Raw genomic sequence first — 19,300 nt, 5'->3', positions numbered from 1 at the left:
TTCATAGTTAAAAATTAAGAAAAACCCTTGATTGAGTAGGTGTTCTAAAACTTTTGACGGTAGTGTCTTTTAGCCAGAGAGATTACGTTTGTCCTCTGTGTCCCTGTGTGTTTCAGCTCCTGATGCTATCCCTAGTGGCCTGAAAGGCTGGGGCACCAAGAAGAACAACATGGAGATCAGCTGGGAGGTGAGAAAAAGAGGGTCATAGCAGGGACTGATGTCATGGTTTCGCCCTTTACCCTTCATGAGGAGCCATGATACCCTCAATGGCAAGGTTGTTTCAGCCAGTAAAAACTAGACTAATGTGTGTGTCTTTTTGTGCTTTCCAGCCCTTGTTGGACACAGAGCGAAACGGCCCTAACCTGCGCTACTCAGTGTGGTGGCGACGGAAGGATACGGGGGAGGAATGGAGTAATGTGACTACAGTGGGGGCGAAGCACATTGTCCACGACACAGAGACCTACGTACCCTATGAGATCAAACTGCAGGCTGTGAATGACTTTGGACTGGGACGCGAGTCCAACATCATCATAGGATACTCTGGGGAGGACAGTACGTACCCACACAAACCTACATACACGTGAAGCAAAGTTTCTTTACTATCATCTTTTTGGAACTAGCAAATGTTTGCTCTCTTCTCTCTCTTCTTTCTCTCACGTCATGCTGATGATCTCCTACCTGTGTCTTCTTCCAGAGCCAACAGCCCCTCCCGCTGACCTGCGAGTGTCTAAGATTGACAGCACCAAGGTCAATGTCCACTGGACCCCGGTAGATCCCAGCACTGTATTGGGAGAATTCAAGGAGTACAGAGTGAGAACTGGAGCCCACTGCACACACACACACACACACACACACACACACACACACACACACACACACACACACACACACACACACACACACACACACACACGGCACACGTGGGCACAGACAGACAGACAGACAAACACACAGACACACCATGTGTTTCTACCACCCTGTGATGACAATGTGTGTGGGCCGTCTCTCTCAGGTGTACTACTGGCGTGAGAGCAGCATGGTGAAGGGTCTGCGTGTGAATAAAGAGAAGAGGACTAAAGGGTTCTACAGTACCGTGGCCCAGCCTACTGGTATACTGACAGACCTACAGCCATACAGTACCTACCGCATATACATGGTGGTCGCCAACAATCGCTACGAGGGACCGCCTTGCAAACATGTGGAGTTCAGTACCAAGGAAGGAGGTGAGACAGGGAGAGAGAAGGACAACTCCAACTATCATACAGTTCATTGGACAAATTATTTTTACACTGTAACTCACTCTCTCTCCTACACCTACCAACTCTCTCCCTCTTTCTCTCTCCCACTCTCTCCCTCTGTCATTCTAACATCCTCCATCTCTCTTCATTTCTACCCTTCCCCCTCTCTTTCCCTCTCTCTCCTGTGTGTGCAGTGCCAGAAACTCCTAAGTTCTTTAAGATCATCCAGAGGAGTACAGATGTTATCAACCTGGAGTGGGACAAACCCCTGGAGCCTAACGGCATTCTGATTGGATACAAACTCAACTACCAGACAGGTGAGCCCTTCTGATTGGATACACACTCAAAAGACAGAGAGGTGAGCTCTTCTGAATGGATACCCACTCAAAAGACAGAGAGGTGAGCTCTTCTGATTGGCTACCCAGTCAAGTACCAGAAAGGTGAGCACTTCTGATTGGTTAGTTACACAGTCAAACGACAGACACGTTATCAGTTCAGCATTATACACTGCACAAGAACTTTGGGTAGAAGGTCGGAAAGGTCTTTCTAATTCCTCTAGATAATGGCGCCGGAGAAGATGTCTGCCATTTGACAGTCTCCTAACCAATTGTGCTATTGTGTGTGTTTCTTCGCGTTATTTGTAACGTTTTTGTACATGATGTTTCTACCACCGTCTCGTATGACCGAAAAGTGCTTCTAGATATCAGGACAGTGATTACTCACATCGTCATGGAAGAATCGTTTTTTTCTTTAACGAGTCGGGCGCAAAGGATTTATTTCAAATGCCCGACAATGCCCAAAACCCTGTGCTTCGCATGAGGAGGAGACGCAGATATCGGGAATGTATGTCGGGGTGCCTTGTAAGGATCTGAAGGCGAGTGGGAAATCTGCCTCTACCATCAGCACTATTAGCTAACGTACAATCATTGGATAACAAAATAGACGACCTACGATCACGAATATCCTACCAACGGGACATTAAAAACTGTAAATCTTATGTTTCACTGTGTCGTGGCTGAACGACAAATGGATAAAATACAGCTGGCGGGTTTTACACTGCACCGGCAAGATAGAACAGCCGCCTCCGGTAAGACAAGGGGTAACGGTCTGTGTATATTTGTAAACAACAGCTGGAGCACAAAATCTAATAGTAAGGGAGTCTCGAGGTTTTGCTCGCCTAAGGTAGAGTATCTCATGATAAGCTGTAGACCACACTATTTACCAAGATAGTTTTAATCTATATTCTTCGTAACTGTCTATTTACCTCAACAAACCGATGCTGGCACTAAGACCACACTCAATGAGCTGTATATGGCCATAAGCGAACAGCAAAACGCTCATCCAGAGGCGGCGCTCCTAGTGGCCGGGGACTTTTGCAGGGAAACTTAAATCCGTTTACCTAATTTCTAACAGCATGTTAAATGTGCAACCAGAGGGAAATAAAACTCTAGACCACCTTTAATCCACACACAGAGACGCATACAAAGCTCTCCCTCGCCATCCATTTGGCAAATCTGACCATAATTATATCTTCCTGATTCATGCTTACAAGCAAAAATTTAAGCAGGAAACCCCAGTGACTCGGTCAATAAAGAAGTGGTCAGATGACGCAGATGCTATGCTACAGAACTGTTTTGCTAGCACAGACTGGGATATGTTCCGGGATTCTTCCAATGGCATTGAGGAGTACACCACATCAGTCACTGGCTTCGTCAATAAGTATATTGATGAAGTCGTCCCCACTGTGACTGTACGTACATACCCCAACCAGAAGCCATGGATTACAGGCAACATCCGCACTGAGCTAAAGGGTAGAGCTGCCGCTTTCAAGGAGCGGAACTCTAACCTGGAAGCTTATAAGAAATCCCTCTATGCCCTCCGACGGATCATCAAACAGGCAAAGCTGCAATACAGGACTATGATTTAATCATACTACACCGACTCCGACGATCGTCGGATGTGGCAGGGTTTGCAAACTATTACAGACTGCAAAGGGAAGCACAGCCGCGAGCTGCCCAGTGACACGAGCCTAAAAGATGAGCTAAATTACTTCTATGCTCGCTTCGAGGAAAGCAACACTGAAGCATGCATGAGAGCATCAGCTGTTCTGGACGACTGTGTGATCACGCTCTCCGTAGCCGATGTAAGACCTTTAAACAGGTCAACATTCATAAGGCCGCAGGGCCAGACGTATTACCAGGACTTGTACTCCGATCATGCACTGGCCAACTGGCAAGTGTCTTCACTGACATTTTCAACCTCTCCCTGACTGAGTCTGTAATACCTACATGTTTCAAGCAGACCACCATAGTCCCTGTGCCCAAGAACACTAAGGTAACCTGCCTAAATGACTACCGACCTGTAGCACTCACATCTGTAGCCATGATGTGCTTTGAATGGCTGGTCATGGCTCACATCAACACCATTATCCGAGAAACCCTAGACCCACTCCAATTTGCATACCGCCCAAACAGATCCACAGATGGTGCCATCTCTATTGCACTTCACACTGCCCTTTCCCACCTGGACAAAAGGAACACCTATATGAGAATGCTATTCATTGACAACAGCTCAGCGTTTATCACCATAGTACCCTCAAAGCTCATCACTAAGCTAAGGAACCTGGGACTAAACACCTCCCTCTGCAACTGGATCCTGGACTTCCTGACAGTCTGCCCCAGGTGGTAAGGGTAGGTAGCAACACATACGCCACACTGATCCTCAACACGGTGGCCCCTCGGGTGCGTGCTCAGTCCACTCCTGTGCTCCCTGTTCATTCATGACTGCATGCCCAGGCACAACTCCAACACCATCATTAAGTTTGCTGACGACACAACAATGGTAGGCCTGATCACTGACAACGGTGAGACAGCCTATAGGGAGGAGGTCGTGTGGTGCCAGGATAACAACCTGTCCCTCAACGTGATCAAGACAAAGGAGATGATTGTGGACTACAGGAAAAGGAGTACTGAGCACACCCCCATTCTCATCGTTCGGGGCTGTAGTGGAGCAGGTTGAGAGCTTCAACTTCCTTGGTGTCCACATCACCAACAAACTATCATGGTCCAAACACACCAACACAGCCGTGAAGAGGGCACGACAAAGCCATAAGTCTCCTGAACAGCTAATCAAAATGAATACCCAGACTATTTGCATTGCCCCCCCGTTTATGCTGCTGCTACTCTGTTTATTATCTATGCATAGTCACTTTAACTCTACCCACATGTACATATTACCTCAATTACCTCGACTAACCGGTGCCCCTGCACACTGACTCCGTATAGCCTCGCGTCTGTTATTTTACTGCTGCTCTTTAATTATTTACATTTTTTATATTATCTATTTTTGACTTAACGCTTATTTTTTCTTAATCTCTATTGTTGGTTAAGGGCTTGTAAGTAAGCATTTCACTGTAAGGTCTGTCTATACCTGTTGTATTCGGCACATGTGACAAATACGATTTGATGTGAAATAAGTGATAATGGTCCTGTCGGCCATCATTGTAAAAAAGAAGTTGTTCTTAACTGACTTGCCTAGTTAAATAAAAGTTAAATCATTTAGTATTTTTGTTATAATAATGCCTGAGAAGCCGGTGTTTGGGGGATCTACTGGCACCGTATCCCACAAACACCGGCTTCCAAACACCGGCTTCCAAACACCGGCTTCCAAACACTAGCTGCACTTTAGTGAGACCTTTTTTCAGTTTCTTTGTATGTATCCAGGTGATTCATGATTTCGACTGGCTAAGAAACGCTGACTGCCTCTCTCTCTCTCTCGTCCCGACTCCCGACCCCTACACGTTCATTACTATGGGACAGTTGGAGATCGAATTTGAAGATTGAAACAATGTTGCAAATGTCGGAGAGACAATCACGGTTTACACAAATCTCCGCTGTTGAAAACTAAGTGTTAGTCTAAAAGAAATGGGAGATAATGTCTAGGTGATTTTTATAGTCGAGATCAAGTTTATAAATTGTATAGCTGGGCTGATGAGACAGTGGATTGCGCAGTCAGATGGAACAGAGTGAATAAGCATTTTATCGTCATAGATTTAGCCTGTGGTAACTTGTGGAATAGACACCGGCTAGAATGCGCTTTTAACCAATCAGCATTCAGGATTAGACCCAACTGTTGTATAATCATATACAATTCCAAGAGCATATTAGAGATAACCTTATGACAAGAGATAATGGTATGTAGATATGAACGTCGCGATGATAGACAGTTCATTGTTTTTACAGTAGCAGCATGACTGTTACCTGACCAGCTGACTGACTGTGTGTGTTCTTGTAGTGAACGGGTCGCGTGTCGGCCTTATGCAGATGAAGAGTTTCCTACCTAACGTGACAGCGTACACGCTCCGCCTACCCGAACGAGCCATCCGCTATAAGTTCTACCTGGCGGCCCTCACACAGGTGGGAGCAGGGGAGGTCTACGCTGAAGAGTCTCCACACTTCACCAATGAGGGTAAGTCCACACTGCCTACACAGCACAAACACACACACACACCTCAATCCTTACTCATACACACATACACACATGCTCATGCTCATGCGCACACACACACACACTTACACACACATACACACATAAATCCTTACTCATACAAACAAACTTCTCTTACTCAATACCATTCTTACACACCCTCGCACACACGCACGCACGCACACACACACACACACACACACACACACACACACACACACACACACACACACACACACACACACACACACACACACACACACACACACACACAGTCAACTCTGACTTTTTACGCTGTTACACACAAACACGGTTTTGGTTACTTCAGGTAAGTTGTGTAAGGCAGTTTTTTGATATGCAGTATGTCACCAGCTTGCATGGTCAAGTCTTTCCTGGGGCACGTGTTCGTTTTAATTCTTCAGTAATGTGGTACGCTGGGTAATGTAGGATTAACAGGTTATTGTTGAGAAGACATAAAACAGATAACCAGAACACATCTACACAGATTTTTATTAATTCACTGTTTAGGATGACACATTTCACAAAGACTGAATGAAAAAGTTAAACCATCTACACTATGTAGACACAGAAATGTGTGCTAAAAAAAAGAAAATAAGTTGGTATTTTAAGTCTTAGTTATGTGTGGAAACTGGGTTAGATGTTTGTTACTGTGTCTGTGCAGCTAGTTGACACGGTAGAGTGTGTCAAGTGAGGCCAACAGAAAAGGCTTGTAAAGCTCAGTGACTCCAGCCTACTGCAGCTCGGCAGCAAACACATAAGTCTTTGTGACACTGGCACACCCATTCAACATATGTAACACATTCACACTCGCACACAGTGTGTGCAGTAGTGGTCAATGGGTCACGATGAGCACGGGTGCACACACACACACACACACACACACACACACACACACACACACACACACACACACACACACACACACACACACACACACACACACACACTGGTGTTAGTAGCGATAAATGCAGAATCACCCAGTGTTCTCCTTCTTGGCATGTCTCCTGTCTGTCGTTGTGCTCTTTTGTCAGAATGTTCTCTTTCTCTCCTCGTTTCTCTCCCTTTGTCTCTCTTCCTCTCCTGTGGTTGATCTTCTGTAGTGTCTTTTAACGCTGTCTTTCTGTCTCCGCCTCTCAGATTCTCACTCTTGTTTTCCCTCCACTTGCTGTCTCTCACCTGCCTCACCCTCTTCTGTCTGTCTGTCTCCCCCTCCCTCTCACCTCACCCCTCCCTCTCGCCTATCTCCACCTCCCTCTCGCCTGTCTCCACCTCCCTCTCGCCTGTCTCCAACTCCCCATCGCTTGTCTCCACCTCCCTCTCGCCTGTCTCCCCCTCCCTCTCGCCTGTCTCCCCCTCCCTCTCACCTGTCTCCCCCTCCCTCTCGCCTGTCTCCCCCTCCCTCTCGCCTGTCTCCCCCTCCCTCTCGCCTGTCTCCCCCTCCCTCTCGCCTGTCTCCACCTCCCTCTCGCTTGTCTCCACCTCCCTCTCGCTTGTCTCCACCTCCCTCTCGCTTGTCTCCACCTCCCTCTCACATCATCCCTCCCTCTCGCCTGTCTCCACTTCCCTCTCGCCTGTTTCCACCTCCCTCTCGCCTGTCTCCACCTCTCTCTTGCCTGTTTCCACCTCCCTCTCACTTGTCTCCACTTCCCTCTCGCTTGTCTCCACCTTCTTCTCGCCTGTCTCCACCTCCCTCTTACCTGTCTCCACCTCCCTCTCGCTTGTCTCCATCTCCCTCTCGCTTGTCTCCACCTCCCTCTCGCTTGTCTCCACCTCCCTCTCGCCTGTTTCCTTCTCGCCTGTCTCCACCTCCCTCTTGCCTGTCTTCACCTCCCTCTTGCTTGTCTCCACCTCCCTCTCGCCTGTCTCCTTCTCGCCTGTCTTCACCTCCCTCTTGCCTGTCTTCACCTCCCTCTTGCTTGTCTCCACCTCCCTCTCGCCTGTCTCCTTCTCGCCTGTCTCCACCTCCCTCTCGCCCATCATCACCTCCCTCCCGCCTGTCTCCATCTGTCTCCCCCTCCCTCTCACCGGTCTCCCCTCCCTTTCACCTCTCCTCCTCCCTCTTACCTGTCTCCCCCTCCCTTTCCCCTCTCCCCCTCCCTCTCAACCTCCTCTCTGTGTGTCTCTCTCCATGGGTGTTAACAGAATACTTTTTCAGCTCAGGTACTGACCACTCGGGTGTAGGTGATGGGAAATGCATAGCCCGTTTGTCTGTCTGCTTGTCTGTCTGTATATTTTCTATAATTCTTCTCCGACTCTGTCTCAGTCCATTTTCCAGCAGTGGTGTCCAGTTCAAATTAATGACCATGTCATCTTTACGTTTCCTTACCACTTTGCCTCGTCATCATATCATGGGTTTCTACCACCCCCTACTGATGACAATGGTACAGACCCAGACACCTTCTATCCTAGAGAGAAACTACCCATAGAGGTTAACAAATCTTACGCCGTAGCTAACAAACAAAACAAATGAGGGGTAACTTTGAGGTCTGTCAAGGGTAAAACCCTGAGGAAAACTCATTTTGAATGTGTATGAGTTCTCGTCAAATCAAGTATACATTAATTACTATTAGATATTTAAGTCAGTAGATTCTAGATTGAATTAATAGAACAATTAGCAAGTGAGCAGCCATATTCAGGACTGGCATTGTCATCTGAACATTTTACAGAGAGCTTAAATAGAGAGATTTGGACTGTAACCAGAAAGTTATTTGTAATGGACTGAACTGCACTCTACCAAACACTGGCTTCCTCTTTGCCAGCTGTATAACTGTATGTCTGTCTATCTTGTCTGTCATGTCTGTCTCTCTGTCTATATCTGTATCTTTCAGTGTACTGTATCTGTGCTTCACTCTGTGCTTTCAGGGATTGAACAAACCCACAGAACTCTCAGGTTCATATTTGACATTAAAACCTACAGTATTATACACGTATAACTCTCTTATGCACACCTTAAAGGAATGAGTGTAGAAACAACTAACATTATAGTCTCTGCTTCAACCTTTAGTTCTATTTGAGCCACTTTTATAACTCTTATAGCACGTGTATAACAGTTGCAAATCCCGTTATATCCAAGAAGTGTGTAATTCGGCTGTACTGTAGTCCAGGTCAGGATCACCTGTAGCGTAGTCGGTATCAACTTGTAGTCGGTATCAACTTCCTGCCATTTCTGAGGTCTGAACTTTGACCTGTCACCCAGCTCCAATCCCTGATAGCGCACCTTGCAACTTGAATCATGACAATTACCTGTCCGTCACAAGCCTTGGATCTTGTGTACTGACTGAGTCGGCAAAGGGGTTGACCCTCATTACGTGGAATGCACTGGAGGGTTTGGGGGGGGGGGGGGGGGGGGGGGCAGGATGGGGGAGGCTTGCTTACCTTTGTCGTTTGTATGTTGAGATGGGAGCACGTCTCCGGGGTGGGGATGGGTGGTGATTTCAAGCTTACACTGCTCTCGCTTGAATGATTCTCCATCATCAAACGTCCTCTGCTGCTCATTTACTTGCTTGCTCGCTCACTGCTGCTTGCGCTTCAGCTTTCAGAGTGTCACGCATCCATCTCATCCATGTGTGTTTATGTCTTGGCTGGTGAGCATTGCCCCTCTTCTCCCTGATCCCTGTATAAGGTGAAGTCAGAGGTAAGAGATCACTGAGCTTGGGGTTCAACCCCTCTGAAGGGCAATGCTTCTGGTTTATGCCTTTTGGCTGAAACAGCCTGGGATTGGCACAGCTTTTTGATTGACATGGCTTGCGGCCAATGTGATCTCTGGCTGGCTTTTTAGTGTTACCTGGGTAACAGCGGTTCTTGAGCACCTGCTTGCACTGATGTGTTCAAGTTCGCCGCCGCCTTTGCCTCTTCCTCTTCTTCTTCTCTCAAGATTGGCTCTCTCTGGCATGCTGTGTGTCATGGCTGACTTGGGGGAGTATGCATGAGGGGGGGGGGGGGGGGGATGGAGGGGTGCAGTTCAACAAGGATATGAGTTCAACTGCTCTCTAGTGGGATCCTCCAAATGGAGATGTTCATCAACTGCAAGGTAAAAGGAAGAGTAATAAGGTCCTACGAAGAAGGTCCTACATACTGTAGGTCCTACAAATGATGGCCTGCATAGGCCCCTGTATGTTCACCGTAGATAATGTGATGATTCTGCTCAAAATGACGTAAGAAGAAAGCAAGTCTCCTTTGTAATAGCAGTGTATCTAAGTATGAATTTCCCATAACTTCCTGTTTATTCAATTTAAAAAAAAACACAACCAATAGACCTGCCCTGTGTTGGTTTGGGAAAGGATTGGGATGGATTGATAGTCATAGCAGCATTTGGCCACTTGGGGGCACTGATATTCTACTTTATGGCCCTCAATGTGGGATGTGTGGATGAATTAAATGATTTAAGAATACCCAATCCTATTTTAATCCTGGATATCTGTTGCATTTACCCACACATGTAACATATTTTATTATCTTAACTTCTAATGCCTAAAATAAAAAAATCTATAAATATTAGATTTCTGTTGACCTCTTTTGGCTAATTAAAGAGTTGCCTTTTCCTTATTTCCGCAACAGTGCTGGTTCTGGGAAATTCCATAGCACCTTTCTGCTCATTGGTTCATTGACTTTCTCTCTGTGTCTCTATTGGTAAATGTGTTTAGCTGTGATTTTCCTGCTTTTGTCTTTAACCATGTGCTCTCTTCCCTTGCCCTGTAGTCGAGCCTACAGATGTGTCCGTGTCTACAACTTTCCCTCCACCTCCTCCCACTACTACCGCTGCTACTACAACCATTATTACCTCAACTACTACTCCCCCTACCACTACTACTACTACTACTACTACTACTACCACTACTGCTGTGACTACTGCTACCACTCCTGTGCTGGTTACCATCACCAAGCAAGCACGTACGAATGTGTTGGGTACATACAATAGGCCTACTGTTTCCTTTAGTTGACCTTTAGTTCAGTTGTTTTCTTCTATGGCATCTATGGCATAGATTAAATAGATTTACAATGGATGCACTTTTAAAGGTGTATTGTGTTATTTTGATATCTTGCCCAAGATTCAAGGGATTCATTAATAAGCTTTTGAAGCATTTTTATTGGCTACTCCCTCCTGACCAGAAAGGAAGCATTTGGAGGAACTGGCTGCATTCCAGTATACCACTTCATTACCTTGTCATGTCTCCTTGGAGACAGGATACATGAAATTAAGTCACTTTAATGTATTGGAACGTAACCATTAACTCAACACTGTTCGGTCGGGCTGTGAGAATCCAACATGTAATATTAACAGTTAGAGGGTGTTTGTGGGCCGTTATAACTCTGCCCAGTGCAGTGGATACCTTAACTACTGGGCACCTCCATTACAATTCAAGACACCTCCATCAGTGTTAATACATTAACTGTGGAGTGGACACCACCAAAAGTGTTGACGTCAATGTTGACACATTAAAAGTGTTCAAACATAACATTGGTCCAGTCCACTGTTTATAGGGCAACCCTAACTCTAACCCTAAAACCATTGTGTGATTACAACCCTGCGTGTGTGGTGTTGTAACACACCCCTCTCTGCTCCACCTTGCCACGCCCCTGACCCCGCCCTGCCCTCTAGTAGGCATGGCTCCTGGGAGGGTGATCTGGAACCTGACGGTGGAGCCTAACAGTAACTACGCTAACGTCAGCTGGAACCACAACTTCCCGGCCGGCAGCAGCGAGTTCCAGCTAGAGTTCACACTGGACAGTAAGATCCACACCCAGAGTTTGTGTCAAGGCTGAGGCTAGACTGTAAGAAAAGAACCAGAGTTTGTGTCAGAGCTGAGGCTGGACAATAAGAAAAGACCCAGAGTTTAAGATCCTCAGCCTAGGTCTTATTGGGGACAGTAATATTCAGAAATGGGTCAAATACATATGTGCACTTGATAAATCTTGGCGTTTGCAATTTAGGGACTATTTCATTGCTTCCATTGCAAAGGGGGAACTGAATCAAGCCCAGCTCAAGTATTTGAAAGGATTTGACATATGTATTTGACCCAAGTGTGATCATATCAAACAGCTACAGTTCAAAATCCATCCTGGGCAGAAATGTCAACAGTAAAGTTCATCTTCAGACAGTGTATCTCTGCAGAGAACCCACTGGGCTTTCTGAAGGGAACGGTGAGGCATTCTTGGGGCAGGAAAATACACCAAATGGTGTTAAAAAATCCAGTCCAATTCATGACAGCCCTTCACTCTTGTGGAGAAGCAAGGCTTTTATTCAGAGGCGAGTAAGGCAACATTCTCATCTCTATTCATCTCCACAGAAAGGCAATTTCTGAGAAGAAACTCTCAGCTCTCATTTAATTTTGCCTCGGCAGAGCGGAGTTCAGTTACCTATAGAAGTCAGATTAGAATCTGTCTAGCATCCCATAGCTGTAGATGTGGGTGAAATGTATAATATATTCTGTGGCATTGCCATTTGAATAATTAATGTGTTATTGTATAGCACCTCTGGTTTCTATTGCACTTTGATTGCAGGTTTTTGAGGTTTTGTTTTTTCAAAAATCCCTACTAAAGGCTATGTTAAATTTGTATTTTATTGTGCCCATGTAGGTTCTCTGTTGCCAGTTGAAACAGAAGTTAATTTCAGAAAGAAAGAGAGAGAGGGAGAGAGAGAGAATGTGTTATTTTACTGGGTGGAAATATACTGTTTAATGAACAACATTCCTTAAAAAAAGACTCAAAATAACATTCCCCAAAACTTGATATGCTACCTACAATACTGATGGCTTATAGCACAGTGATAGCAGTATATGTATATGTGTTAAATGATTCTGATTGCAGAGGAGGAAATGTTAGGTGATATTCAAACAAGCCGAGCGTGTGCACACATTTCTATTTTCCCAAACTGTATCAATGACATACTGTACTTGTAACACACAATATACCCCACTTTCTCCCTATCTCTACTGCTCTCTTTCCATCTCTCTCTTTGGAAATGTGGCTTTGTATAGTTCATGTCCATAGTGTATCATGATGTTTTAACTCCCCAAACTGTGCAGTGTGCAACCTTCATAGCTACTACCCAGTATCGGGCTCCTGCATCATCTGGCTGTCTGTCTGGCTGTATGTTTGGTTGTCAGGCTTGGCTTTTCCATTGGCTGTTTAACATTAGAGTCAGTGGGGGGGGGGGGGGGGGGCGGGGGGGGGGGGGGGGGGGGGACGCATGATGTCTTTATGACCACACACACGCGTAATTTCCCCGGCAGGCCTATCACTGTGATGATGACTAGCTGTAGTCAGTGGTGTGTATTCTATGCCAGATCTAGATTACAGGCTTGGTCTACATGCTGTAGTACGGCTAATGTTATCGGGTGGGAAGGCAAGGAGATGCTTTCACAACGCAAGCCAAGGGCATTGGGAAGGTTAAAAAGATTGGGAAGGGAGGGCTACAAGCTGTTTGCTTTTGTCTTTCTATGTTTTGGACTCAAGGCTGTACAGATGTAGGATCTTAATTTGATCACTCTTGTTGCTGAGAATTTTCCTGCACAACAGGAAATGCAAACGTCTTCTAAAGTTTGTAATTTTCACTTTAAAATTACTTGAGTTGCCCTAACGAAAAATGTATCTACCCCTACAAAAAATGTCCATGAATTATAATTCACATTTCCTGTAGTGTAGGATTATTTTCATGCTGTAGCAAACTGGCTCAAATTAAGATCCTACATCTGTACACTGAGTCAAATAGCAAATATATTTTTCAGACATTCAACTTGTAGATTTAGCTTCATGTTTTAACTGATGTAAGGAATGCAGTCTGTTTTTATATTAGTCAGACATTCTTCCAAGTTATTGATTTTCATAGGGCTTCAGGTCTTTTTGTGGCCTAGTCAAGATTGAATTGAGTTTTCTACAGTTTTGTTTAGTTGCTTCAGAGGCTGCATTGGATGTACCAAGCTTTGGAATGGTTTTGGCTGATTGCTGTATGATGATCTCGTCTCACCCTTTCATGGGGTCAAAGGTCATGTCATAGCATGGTGCATGAAGTCACCAGTTTGCGTGCGATCACTGACCCATGCCCCCACAGCTTGGTGTTGTCATGACCTTTGGAAAGATGCTGCGTTCCTTTCCACCATTGGTGTTTCTTCCATTGAGATGAGTGGAGGGCTATGGGTAATTGTGACACCGTGCTTTTCTACCCTCCTGCTCTATTTCACAATACGGAGTGTTCCATAATGGTGAATTTAAATTCCACTAGTCAGGGTAATACAATTTACTGCTGGCAATTCAGCTGGGAGTTTAGTAAAACTTTGATGTCCACATTATTATAGTAGCCTGAAGGAACACCTGCTTCCTAGGTTTACACTCTTTTCTCTCTCGCCAACTGAAAATGTCCCCTTTTTAGATTAGCTTTCTCAGGAGAATTATCCCCCAGGTGAGAAATGTGGTTTCACTCTCACTGAGAAGAAAATTTACCAAAAAGAATCCTGAAAAAGCCATGGAACCCCGAGCTGCGGCTCTTCTATTCACTTTCAGTCTCTATAAATTCCATTAGATATAAATGTATCCGTATTCGAGACATCGGTTTACAGATGTAGCTAATAATCTCAACGAGGTTGTCAATAAGTGGAGGTAAGAGGGTGTGTGTGTGTTGCATTGGGTCAGTCTCAATTCACTCCACTGGCCCACCATCTCATAGGGGGAAAAATCAGTCCTGCCCATGTAGTATCACTGCGTCGTACCCTTCCACTTTGCGTCGTTACCACGGTAGCCCGGCCACGCCCCCACAACAGAGTGTGATTGGCCCTCTCTTGTGTCTCCAAGGCAACGGCAGTATGTCAAGCGTACCTGTGAACCAGCCGCCCATTAAGCTGGCGGGACTGATCGAAGGGGCCAAGTACCACCTGAGGGTGTACTCCAACGAATACCACAGCATCTCCAGCAATGTTGTCACCTTTGAGACCAGCGCAGGTGAGACTCCACCTGCCCAGTTGAGACTCCACCTGCCCAGTTGAGGAGGGATGGTACATGGCCCGGATCAGGTCAGGTCAGATAGCCTGGGGGCCAGTCTGTGTCTGCATCAGCCCAGTCTAGGAGACTATAGCAGGCTAATGCAGAGACATGACAACACCCATGCTACAGGGACCACATGGATGGCCCAGTTTCCTAACAATGAGGTATGTTGGGTCAGAACACTGTGGTGCTCCAGCCAAGTGAAAGAAGGCTAGGAGTTGAAATAGCTCCATGAGCTGGTATTGAAGTGTTGCCATGAATTCCCCGTCCATCAATCAAATACTCAAACGCATTGTAAAGTGACTGCTTTGTCTCCGTTCAGTTGTCTGTTCTGAACTTCTGGAAATATCTGCCGTGAATCAGCGATTTAACTGTTTGTGATGTCTTGACTTGCCGTAGGAGAGTATTCGATGTGGTAAGAATAATCCAATGCAATGTAATGAATGAAAGCTAATACATACAATGGGTCTATAACTTGGACATATACTTTACTTTTCTCATATCTTCGTTTTGTTCTGAGCAAATTCACTTAGCTAATTTCACACTTGGTTGGTTAGTAATTATAAACTATTCATGTCATTGTCGGGGTATATTTAAGTCTGCATTTTGTTACAGATGTGTTTTTCAATCAGTAGCGTACTGTGTTTGGCTTATTTCAATGTTCTAGAATTATATTTTAGACCGATTTCAGATCATAATACTCTACAGTGTCTTTGGTTGCTTTCAATATTTGAGCTTATTTCTGTTAAAATACCTAGGTTTTGTGTTCATATCAACAAATTGACCCAACACATAATTGTAGTGTATATTCTGATTAAATTTGAAATGCAAAATAGACTTTATATTTTCAACTGTTATTTTCAAGGTTTGGGGAAATTAAGATAAATACTTTATTGGTACATATATATATATACAGTACCAGTCAAAAGTTTGGACACACCTACTCATTCATTTCTACATTGTAGAATAATAGTGAAGACATCAAAGCTATGAAATCACACATATGGAATTATGTAGTAACCAAAGAAGTTTCAAACAAATCAAAATGTATGTTATTTTTGAGATTCTTCAAAGTAGCCAACCTTTGCCTTGATTACAGCTTTGCACACTCAGCACACCCAGCACTCCTCCATGCTTCACAGTGAAAACCACACTTGCAGAGACCATCCGTTCACCTACTTTGCGTCTCACAAAGACACGGTGGTTGAAACCAAAAATCTCAAATTTGGACTCATCAGAGCAAAGGACAGATTTCCACTGGTCTAATGTCCATTGCTCATGTTTCTTGGCCCAAGCAAGTCTCTTCTTATTATTGGTGTCCTTTAGTAGTGGTTTCTTTGTAGCAATTCGATCATGAAAGCCTGATTCTCCTCTGAACAGTTGATGTTGAGATGTGTCTGTTACTTGAACTCTGTGAAACATTTATATGAGCTGCAATCTGAGGTGCAGTTAACTCTAATGAACTTATCCTCTGCAGCAGAGGTAACTCTTGGTCTTCCTTTTCTGTGGTGGTCCTTATGAGAGCCAGTTTCGTCATAGCGCTTGATGGTTTTCGCTACTGCACTTGAAACTTTCAAAGTTCTTGAAATGTTCCACATTGACCTTCATGTCTTAAAGTACTGATGGACTGTCGTTTCTCTTTGCTTATTTGAGCTGTTCTTGACATAATATTTATTTTTATTTATTTTATTTTTTATTTAACCTTTATTTAACTAGGAAAGTCAGATAAGAACAAATTCTTATTTACAGTGTCTGCCTACCAAAAGGCAAAAGGCCTCCTGTGGGGACAGGGGCTGGGATTAAAGATATAAGCAATTAAATAAAAATATAGGACAAAACACACATCATGACAAGAGAGACAACAAAGCATAACATAAAGTGAGACCTAAGACAACAACATATTAAGGCAACAATACATGACAACACAGCATGGTAGCAACACAACAGGACAACAACATGGTAGCAACACAACATGGAAGCAGCACAACATGGTAGCAGCACAAAACATGGCACAAACATTATTGGGCACAGACAACAGCACAAAAGGCAAGAAGGTAGAGATAACAATACATCACGCAAAGCAGCCAAAAATGTCTGTAAGAGTGTCCATGATTGAGTCTTTGAATGAAGAGATTGAGATAAAACTGTCCAGTTTTAGTGTTTGTTGCAGCTCGTTCCAGTCGCTAGATGCAGCAAACTGAAAAGACAAGCGACCCAGGGATGTGTGTGCTTTGGAGACCTTTAACAGAATGTGACTGGCAGTGTTGAATGTGGAAGATCGGGCTGCAGTAGATATCTCAGATAGGGTGGAGTGAGGCCTAAGAGGGTTTTATAAATAAGCATCAACCAGTAGGTCTTGCAACAAGTATAGAGAGATGACCAGTTTACAGAGGATTATAGAGTGCAGTGATGTGTCCTATAAGGAGCATTGGTGGCAAATCTGATGGGCAAATGGTAAAGAACATCTAGCCGCTCGAGAGCACCCTTACCTGCCAATCTATAAATTATGTCTCCGTAATTTAGCATGAGAAGGATGGTCATTTGAATCAGAGTGTGTTTGGCAGCTGGGGTGAAAGAGGAGAGATTACGATAGAGGAAACCAAGTCTAGATTTAACTTTAGCCTGCAGCTTTGATATGTGCTAAGAGAAGGACAGTGTACCGTCTAGCCATACTCCCAAGTACTTGTATGAGGTGACTATCTCAAGCTCTAAGCCCTCATAGGTAGTAATCACACCCATGGGGAGAGGGGCATTCTTCTTACCAAACCACCTGAACTTTGTTTTGGAGGTGTTCAGAACAAGGTTAAGGGCAGAGAAAGCTTGTTGGACACTAAGAAAGATTTGTTGTAGAGTGTTTAACACAAAATCCCGGGAGGGGCCAGCTGAGTATAAGACTGTATCATCTGCATATAAATGGATGAAAGAGCTTCCTACTGCCTGACCTATGTTGTTGATGTAAATTGAGAAGAGAGTGGGTCCTAGGATCGAGCCTTGGGACACTCCCTTGTTGACAGGCAGTGGCTGAGACAGCAGATGTTCTGACTTTATACACTGCAATCTTTGAGAGAGAGGTAGTTAGCAAACCAGGTCAACGACCACTCAGAGTCTTTGGAGTTGGTCTTTTACCAATAGGGCTAACTTCTGTATACCAGCCCTACCTTGTCACAACACAACTGATTGGCTCAAATGCATGAATTTACTTTTAACAAGGCTCACCTGTTAATTGAAATGCATTCCAGGTGACTACCTCATGAAGCTGGTTGAGAGAATTCCAAGAGTGTGCAAACCTATCATCAAGGAAAAGGGTGGCTACTTTGAAGAATCTCAAATATAAAATCTATTTGGATTTGTTTAAAACTTTTTTCGTTACTACGTGATTCCATATGTGTTGTTTCATATATGTTATTTCATAGTTTGGATGTCTTCACTATTATTCTACAATATAGAAAATAGTACAAATAAAGAAAAACAATTGAATGAGTAGTGGGATTCCATTCAGGGTAATAGCTCTGCATTGAGGGAATAATGGAATATTGTGATGATGGTTTTGGGTTGTCATAGTTTGTGTGGTTGCTGTATCTTGATTTGAAAAGTCTTGGATGAGGACAGATGGTCGGACGTATTGCCAGTGACTCATCTGGGGCACAACAGACTCTTATTATTTTTCTCCCCTCTCTCTGTGTGTCTCATCTCTCCCTCCTGTGTGTGTGCGTGTGTGTGTGCTTGTCAATGTGTTTGCCTGCTGACAGCCTACAGTAAAGATCAGGTGGACATTGCTACCCAGGGCTGGTTCATCGGGCTGATGTGTGCAATTGCTCTCATCATCCTCATCCTCCTCATCGTCTGCTTCATCAAGAGGAGTCGCGGAGGCAAATACCCAGGTAAGGGTTAACAGAAGGGAGTTAAATACCCAGGTAAGGGTTAACAGAAGGCAGTTAAATGCCCAGGTAAGGGTTAACAGAAGGGAGTTAAATACCCAGGTAAGGGTTAACAGAAGGCAGTTAAATACCCAGGTAAGGGTTAACAGAAGGGAGTTAAATACCCAGGTAAGAGTTAACAGAAGGGAGTTAAATACCCAGGTAAGGGTTAACAGAAGGCAGTTAAATACCCAGGTAAGAGTTAACAGAAGGGAGTTAAATACCCAGGTAAGGGTTAACAGAAGGCAGTTAAATACCCAGGTAAGGGTTAACAGAAGGCAGTTAAATACCCAGGTAAGGGTTAACAGAAGGCAGTTAAATACCCAGGTAAGGGTTAACAGAAGGCAGTTAAATACCCAGGTAAGGGTTAACAGAAGGCAGTTAAATACCCAGGTAAGGGTTAACAGAAGGCAGTTAAATACCCAGGTAAGGGTTAACAGAAGGGAGTTAAATACCCAGGTAAGGGTTAACAGAAGGGAGTTAAATACCCAGGTAAGGGTTAACAGAAGGCAGTTAAATACCCAGGTAAGGGTTAACAGAAGGCAGTTAAATACCCAGGTAAGGGTTAACAGAAGGGAGTTAAATACCCAGGTAAGGGTTAACAGAAGGGAGTTAAATACCCAGGTAAGGGTTAACAGAAGGCAGTTAAATACCCAGGTAAGG

The 19,300-nt window shown here is 44.5% G+C and overlaps 1 protein-coding gene across 1 annotated transcript in view; it reads left to right on the top strand.

Annotated features, from left to right (window-relative positions):
• The window catches only part of LOC120026080 (neurofascin-like), a 54,096-nt gene that overhangs the window by 20,724 nt on the left and 14,072 nt on the right, over positions 1-19,300 (top strand). Inside the window, exons 15-21 of the mRNA XM_038970877.1 lie at positions 117-187; positions 330-552; positions 695-810; positions 1,013-1,223; positions 1,433-1,555; positions 5,532-5,705; positions 18,470-18,601. Coding sequence (XP_038826805.1) covers positions 117-187; positions 330-552; positions 695-810; positions 1,013-1,223; positions 1,433-1,555; positions 5,532-5,705; positions 18,470-18,601 — 1,050 coding nt within the window. The remainder of the gene's footprint in view (positions 1-116; positions 188-329; positions 553-694; positions 811-1,012; positions 1,224-1,432; positions 1,556-5,531; positions 5,706-18,469; positions 18,602-19,300) is intronic.

The sequence above is a fragment of the Salvelinus namaycush genome, chromosome 2 (genome assembly GCF_016432855.1).
Source record: "Salvelinus namaycush isolate Seneca chromosome 2, SaNama_1.0, whole genome shotgun sequence".
Classification (NCBI taxonomy): Eukaryota; Metazoa; Chordata; class Actinopteri; order Salmoniformes; family Salmonidae; genus Salvelinus; species Salvelinus namaycush.
This window is presented reverse-complemented; position numbering and strand designations above follow the sequence as displayed.